At 41.3% G+C, this 8,531-nt stretch overlaps 1 protein-coding gene across 1 annotated transcript; it reads right to left on the bottom strand.

The window, feature by feature from the left end:
- Positions 1 to 6,788: 6,788 nt before the first annotated feature.
- Positions 6,789 to 8,312, bottom strand: LOC148298465 (sperm-associated antigen 6-like). Its single transcript, XM_088276857.1, is given in 3 exon segments — positions 6,789 to 6,840; positions 6,842 to 8,025; positions 8,028 to 8,312. Coding segments are annotated over 3 exon segments (1,521 nt in total).
- Between the last annotated feature and the right edge of the window lie 219 nt (positions 8,313 to 8,531).

The following is an 8,531-nucleotide window of genomic DNA, read 5'->3' as shown; positions in this document are numbered from 1 at the left end:
TCCCAACCCCAACCCCAACCCCAACCCCAACCCCAACCCCAACCCCGCCATGCTTTGAATTCGTATTATCATATAGATTCCATTATCTCAGAATATAGGGCATATTTTGGAGAATACTATGGAAATCCAATTGTTCAAATGCAAAAACGATAATTTGCTTATAAGTTTACATAATAATAAAAAGGTCAGGCCAACGCTACTCATCTGAGTCAGGAAGATTCGCTCGATAAATCAAATAATAATGTGATTACACAAAGAGCAATTCATTACTGTTTATTACTTAAAATCAAACCATGAATCTTAAAAGGCTTCCCACAGAAAACTGCCTCTTTGATCAAGAAAGCAGTGTTTGAACTGCGCATTAGAGAAACGAAGGGTAGGCAGAACGAATAAGGATAAAGTTATATCGAGGGATAAAAATTCTCTCGAGGCTGTCTCTTGATAGCGCTCCAAACATCATGAGAGATGTCCTTAAGTGGAGCTACTCAATTGCTGCAATTAGTATTGATCGACTTGAACATAGAAATATAATTTATAAATGAGGTGGTATATGCGTCGCTAAGGAATCATCACATTCGGCTAAGCTTAGCCTCTCTATCAAATTAATAAAACATCAAACTGGACTGCTCCTGCTTTCCATGATTTTTGTCAGATTGTTCGGGTTGGTGAAAATAGCCCAAGTGTTGCAGAACAATCGATCAGGAATCGAACTATTCCTGCTCCTGAGATACTTTATCAGCAGCTAGGCCTAATCAAACTGCTTATCCAGCCAGGAATTAAACTACTCTTTATTGGTCGACTTATAACACTGCTCACAGGCAAACTCCAGCTCGAAGCAATCATCATGCTTACTTGCCAATAACAAACTCAGGCTGCTGCGACATTATTGATACTTTTCGCATAAGCTGACGCATGATAGTTTCCCCAAAACAGGATGTTTCAGGCTCTTATCGCTGTACACTAATGACAAGTACGAGGAGAGCATTATATATTAATATACTGAAGTAATATTGTAATACCCAATTAAATGCTAAATTGTTGAATTAGGAAAGGGAAAAGTGAATCATAGCAGCCGCTCATTATTTGCTAAGATGAACTTATGCATCAGCTTCTTAAGCTTTCTGGAACTCTTGTATATTTTTGTCTTATACTCAGTGTCTTTTTCATTCTTTTACAAATTACTCTCAATTTTAACCTCGTGAATCATCATAGGCATTATCAGTTTACTCTATTTTTATTGTTGCTTTTACTTTCCCATTTATTTTTAGTTCTACTTTTACATTTCTTATTACTGTTAATTTGATTTTGATTTATCAATGTGCAGTTTGCTTTCGGCGTAAGAATCGTTGTGCGTTTCTTAGTTGCGAACTTTCGCAGTTTTGCGATAAACTCTATTCGCGTTGAGGATGCTCATCGAGAATTCATGCGAATTAATATTATATGAAGCCCTTTATACTTTTTTTTGACAGAAGGAGTGGTGTCCTCTCAAGCAGTACTCATTCTTAAACTTCTTAATTTGTTGTTGCCAATAAACCAGCGAATGGTCCACTTACTGATTATTCTCCTGCCTGAGAGCTCGAATGCTTTCATCAACGGTCATATCCTTCAGGGGTCGAGCAGAACGCGTTTCGAATTTCTGAGCTTTATTCAAATCAGTAAGAAGGGCTATCTTTTTGATCCTGTTCTTTCCATGACTCGATTTTTTGCGATGATTGGTTAAGCGTTACTGACTCTCAGAGTGTTTGGGATAGCTTTTTAACATGGATTCGAAATCTTTGGAGATTGTGTTATCGCTCCTTTACTGAGATTTATGAAAGAATAGACGTTTTTAAATTTATTTTTAGATTTGTGCCTATTTCCGGACTTCCTCCATTGCCTCTTTCATAATGCATTGCAATTCGTTCACATAGCTATTGTTCTGCAGTTTGTTTCTTTTGGCTTTGTTGATTTTTGCAGATCGAGAGTCGCCGATAATGTTTTTCACATTTTTCATATTTCTATGAATGATCTCCCACTACTCCACGGATTTCATTCTGGTGCGGAAATCAATTTTGGGCTTCGATGGAGTTTTGACATACTTTTTGAAGATTAGCTCGACTGTTTCCAGAGAAATCGATAAATTGATTGTTATTTAGGTGTACAATATATATAGGTACTCCCGCAGCTGCATCCCCAATTTGTTCAGTTTTCGCGAAAAGACTGACAAAGCGATCTGGTATGAAGTTAGTTCCTTTTTTATGAAGCCCCGGAAAATCGGGGATTCATCGTCCTTACCCTCGATTTATTGCAGGAAAAAATAGTCGCCGAGCAGGCAGATGATGCAAGCGACATAGTCCATAATTTCGCTCTTGCCAACAGGAATCCCTACGAAGACCTGTCGATACTTCTCGACTATTTTGGCTCGAATCGCAAGAGATTTTTGCGCGGTATTGCTATGAGGAGTGCTGCACTATTACTAAATTCTCGACAAGTAAGAGAGGATGAGTGGATTTTTGGTCTTACTTTTGAGCTCCTCTTCGAAGACGTACAAATAAAAGTATAGCGCGAGTTCCTCAATTTGGTGGTACGAGGCCTTGGGTAGAAATTTAAAGGATATGCTTTTAACAATGTAACAGTGACTCAACTGTTGGAATATTGTGGAGTTCATTCGTGTGGGAAACGATGCTGAAAATACGGCAAATTACTTTGAAATGGAAGAATATTAGATATAGAATAATTGACGGATATCATACATGATTAGCGAATTAAATTATCCGAACAAACATTTATAAATACGTTCCTGATCGAATAGTTGTTGATATTGCCAATGGGTATAAAGTAGTTAATAATTTTATGAAATTGAGTACGAGCCTGTTCCCAAAGCATGCCAAGGCTGTCAAGCAATTCCTGGATCTGACCAAATTCAAACTATCCGTCCTCAATGGAATAGTCACTGTCGGCGCCTACGCTCTCTACCCCACTGTCTTTTCTGCTTTTCCTCTCTTTGCCTCCGCTGTTGCACTGTCTATGTCTAGTCAGTCTCTCAACCAGTACATCTAAATCGAGTATGACCGCATGATGATAAGAACAGCCCAGCGGCCATTAGTACTCGGAATAAATCCCAAAATCGCATTGGCTCTTGGCGCAGGCCTCGGCTCAGCGGGAATCCTGGGTTTATGGACCTATAACAACACCACAGCAGTAATCGGGGCAACAATCTGGATGAGCTATCTGTTTGTCTACACGCGTATGAAAAGATAAAACGAGATGAACACATTCATCGGTTCTATTATAGGTAGCCTGCCAGTCTACTTGGGCTGGGCTGCATCGGGCCGAAGTGTCTGCATGATCGAGCCCTTCGCCATGTTCGTATACATGATGGCATGGCAGCATCAGCACTTTTATGGCATCAGATGGATATACTTTGACGACTATAACAATGCTGGATTCAAAATGGAGAGGAGTAAAGCAATAGCATCCGCCCAGGTCCTCGCGCAGACTGCCCTATCGATTGTGCTCGTCAACTATTCGTTGCATTATTTCGGAGTAATGAGCTGCTATGCGCTTGGGATTCCCCTGACTCTGGGCATTTACCATTGGGGGATAAAGTCGACATTGGCGTTCAGCAGGGGTTAGATTTCGGCAAAGCAGTTCAAGATGGAGTCATACAAGCATTTTACACTGGTTTTTATGGTGTTCGTGGCATGCGGGCTCATTGGGCGCTATAATATGCAATAAAACTCGGACGACGAGAATTATAAAAAGTCGGGCACCCGTTTAATTTTCAAAAAGAGAAATCAGGTTGTTTCTGAATGGTAACAGCAGCTTAATATATACTTTTGATGATATTGCATAACTGTATTTGCCAACTACTGTGCTGAATATCGATGCTTATGAATATCAATAACTTTCAGGCCACTGCAAACTGAGCAGTGAGTCAAGAAGGCAGCTGCCTCGGGTTCGCTTTGGCAAAGAAAAATATAACAAATAGAGTCAGCATGCCAACAACGATCAGCAAGGCACCAATCTTGAGGATCTTCGAGTCGATTTGTTCAGGATCTGTGAATACGAGAATGAAGCCGGCGATGAAGGACACCATCATCGGCAGGAGGTTGATGTTGGGATAAGTGATACCTAAATATACATAGCAGCCTGACAGTATGCTCAGCAGAAGGAGCATGTTGATCTTCTCTTGCATATAGAACTTCCACTCGTTCCCATTCTTCATTGTAAAATAGCCAACACTGTAGCCAATCAGCCCGAAAACCGGAGTAATGGGCTCCAGCGTCGCGTTGTCACTTGCGAGGTTGTTTGCGAATATGCCTGTGGCCCCTGCGATGATGACCAGCACCAGGCAGCGCTTCAGCCCTATAATTCTAAATATGATGCGACATACTTTTCCACGTACGAGCCCACCGTAATGATTCCAATGCTCACAAGTATGTAATGGTAAAAGTTAATGAAGAGCATCATGCTCATCAGGATGCGGTAGTATTGCATTTTGCGGAGGATATAAAATGGGTAGTTTTCGCCTAAGGTGAAAAGAGCAGCCTGGCTGACTCGCAGGAACTCAGGGTCAGTGTAGGCTTCGGAATAGTAGCCACTTGATTGGTAGGATAGCGAGTAAATGTAGATAATGGTGAGAGTGATGATCCAGAAGAAGCAAAAAGTGTGGGCTGCGAAGTAAGGGAAGAAAGTGCAACGGGCCATCTATAAAAAACTCTCCTCCTTCGGCTCCACTTCTCTGCTGAACAAGCTGGCTCCAAAGGGAGCGATGCTGCCATAGATTTCTGTCTCGAATTCTCTCATGTTTATCTATGCAGTTATTATATTTAAAATATGTTGCGACTTGAAACACGGGTTATTTTGAGTCAAGAATGAGTAGCTTGCGAGTGAAAAGTAACAAAATTTACATGTTTTCTCACACTTTTAACGATGCGCATGCAAAAAACGACCTGTTCTTCATACTACATCAATAAATAGTATAATATTCGAATTATCTCCCGACAATTCTGGCAGTTTCGGCATATTCTATTTTTAAAATCATTCTGATGCATAGAAAAACTGAAAGCTTCATTCGATTAAGCAGCCCAAAGAGTCGTTATCCCTCGAAAACTATTGCATAGTCTCTCCATTGCCCAAAGAGCCTGATGACCAACCCGAAGGAAATGATCCTGCTCACCAGCCACAATCGAAACAATGGACCATGCTTGCAGAATAACGACATTTTATCAAATGCAGTCCAAAAGTTAGATCAATCGAAAACCTTCAATACAAATATGCTCGAGAGTTCCTTATAAAATAGCAATGGGGGGCTTTATCCACAATTTAAGGTATGCCCCCAGTCCGGCTATTAGGGTGTTGTCATGAAATAACCGGCTTGCCATCAGAGTCAAATCATCCCCAACCCCGAAACAAAACATCCTTTTCATCGCAAGTATTTCTCAAACTTCAGCAATAGCCCAACCAAACATGTTGCTATCAACAAGAGCCCCAGCAATAATCTCATTCTCAATAATAGTCCGAGTAAAAATCTCCATAATAGCCCCAGTAACAATTTTCATAATAGCCCACCCTGTAAAGGCATTGCAACTCTGCACAGCCCAAAAAGATATCCCCTGACTCTCCAAAACAGTCCAAACAAGAATTTGCTGGTGCATTCCCCAGGAAACGTGAAAATGCAATTTTGCATAAAGACAGGGCCCATCGAGTCGATTGCATAACAAAAGGCCTATCACTTAGAGCAATAGAACCGAAAACTGCATACAAAAATAATAATGCTTGAAAGCAGGATCAAATAGCTGCATCAACAACACATTAAGCTTGGCACTGGCACTCCCGAACATTAATCGACAGGCTGACCAAATAGAATGCACTTCTCATCGATAAAATCAGGGGCATATAGTCGCAATCTCAATAAAGGGGTGCTACACTGGATTATGCGCACATGAACAATGAGAGCAATAAGAAGCAGAGCAGTCAAATAGATAACAGTGCCTACAGAAATTTGGACACTGAGATAAATATACTAATTGATCCAGTTCGCACTCGCACTATAATCAAAGAGTAAGTTGAATAGGCCTAAACATCATTCCAATTCAACAGGCGTAGTGTAAATGAGAGTGTAGATCAAGAGGAGCATTAAAGTGAGAGTAGCCAACTGAAGCTGTTGAGGGAAGAGTTGAAGTTAATGAGATATCAAATATCAGCGGCACAGCTGCATAAAGAATTATCAGCTGCACAATAGAATACGGCTTGCATGGCTGAAATTGAGACCAATAACACAGTCATTCTGCAGTCATACGAAAGACAGCTGGAGAATATTCATCGTGAAATGCAGCATCTGCAGTCGAGTCTCATCGAATAAGGCATCAAAAGGAACAACAATCGGTTTCTCATACAGTCCAGCCCTAGGAGCCGAGCAGAACGGGAAATTAAATAGTAAATGGGAAACTCTGCGGATATTGAGACTCAAACTGAGTAGCCAGCCGATTCGAGTAATATGACCCAACAATGCCCAAAATGCAAACAAACGGTAAATTCGCTCATTAATTCAACTCAATCCCCGACAACTTCAAACGTTAGCCTTAACAGCCAATGAACATGTTGTACCTTACTCTGTTGTACACATTAATAATGATATCCAATGCTATAAATTTAAAGATTATATTTATTATATAAGCACTGTTTTAATTGAACTTACTGCAGTGATTCGATTTGAGGGTGCTGCCATTTTGACTGAGCATTGCTTAAATAATCTGGACACAAATAAATTGTCTGTATAATTTAATGATGCGTTTATTTGGAGATCATTCGTCCTCGAGTTTACTCAACAGCGTCTGCTCATACCCAGGCGAGTAACTGCACGATTTCGAGAGGATACAGGGCGTTTATTTCATCCACATATTGCTTTAACTTTTGGCCCGGCTCCGATTTTATTTATTGAATTTTTTTGAGTCCGCCTGATTGGATGAAGGATTTCTTCGCTGCTGGGTCATTTGGGAGGGTCTTCGCAAATTGATGGAGCACATAGTGCAGTATTTATGCAGGGCAGTCCGATATTAAGGGCTCAAGAGCACTTAAGTGCGAGCACATTTGCAAGATACTCTTCAAGGCCTTTTTCGCCTTTTTCTTCAAATCCTCTGAACTTCTTGGGTCTCGATATAAATCTAAAAGGAGCCTTGGAATGTTGTTTTCGGCCATGGCCTTTGCATGATCTGGAGTGTGGCCGCCCATTTGGCCCAAACTCCATGCAGCAGCAGCCCTCACCGACTCATTTTAATCCTTGAGAGATTCTTTCAGTGGAGGGATGCCTTTGGCTGAGATGACGCCCATTGCCAAGGTTTCATCAAACGCTGATATGTAGCCCAATGTGATAATTCCCGGAAGCCCCTCTCCCTTAGCTTCGAGCAGAAAGTCAACAATTGCAACAGCCCCTCCTGAGTTGCATATCAGTTTGGCGAGATCAATATTGTGCTTGGCGATTTCTCTAATGCAAATCGCCGCATACTTTCGAACAAGGTGGTCTGAATCCTTGAGCCGATAGAGTATTTTCGGGAAAATGTCATTATCCACTACAATTTCAGCTAAGTCAATGGTGTGTTTCGAAATGTTGGCAAGGCATGAAGCCACTTGACGCTTCAGCTGGCTGTCTTGGTGGTTGATTAATTGGGCTAAGAAAGGTACGGCTCCGGCGTCAACAACGAATTGAGCGAGTTCTGGAGAATGCTTACATATTTCACTTAAAGCTGACGCTGAAATACGTTTCAAGGTTGGCTCTGGCTCCTGCACACATAGCACCAAAAGTGGAACTGCTCCCACCTCGACGACAGCCATTGCAAGCTCGGGTGTGTGCTTGGCAATATAGGAAAGTGCCCAAGCAGCTGACTCTTTCACAGTCGGATCGAATTCTTCTAGGCAGACTACCAGAGCTTACAAAGCTCCTGAATCTACGACAGCTTTCGCCAGTTGAGTGGAGTGTTTGGCAACGGCCCTCAGAACAAAGGCAGCAGCTTTTTTATAGAAGCGCTAAATTATGTGAAACTTACATTTTGTTCATTGAGAGACATGACGAGTTGAGGAAGTATTTCATTATTCACGACACTTTCCGCAAGTTCTTCATTCATGTTGGCAAGGCGGCCCAGTGCGAGTGCGGCACTCTGAGAAATGGATGGAACATTATCCAGGAGAAGAGGTCGGAGAAGACTCATCACTCCGGCAGATTGGAGGGCCTCAATGTTTTGGGGTCTGGTCGCAAGCTCAGCGATGGTCTGCACGAACGTGACTCTGGCTTTCTGGTACTGCTAAAAGGGCTGGAGGACTGCTCGGCTCATATAGAAGTTATATTTTTAAAGATAATAAGCAGCACACCTCTGATAAATCAACTAAGCTCATCTCTTATTATATCTTAAAAATAAATGCAATAAAAGCCAAATACATACATATATTACTAGATACAGAAAGAAGAATTGTCACAGCCGAACTATGTCGACGTTTCAATGATTTCATTTTGATCTTCCAAATCGGAATATAATCTCCATTTCAGGTATTTA

Source organism: Brachycentrus maculatus, unplaced genomic scaffold, assembly GCF_059751285.1.
Source record: "Brachycentrus maculatus isolate JH-2025_06_01 unplaced genomic scaffold, ASM5975128v1 h1tg001997l, whole genome shotgun sequence".
Lineage (NCBI taxonomy): Eukaryota > Metazoa > Arthropoda > Insecta > Trichoptera > Brachycentridae > Brachycentrus > Brachycentrus maculatus.
Note: the sequence above shows the minus strand (reverse complement) of the source record. Positions and strands in the feature narration are given on the sequence as shown.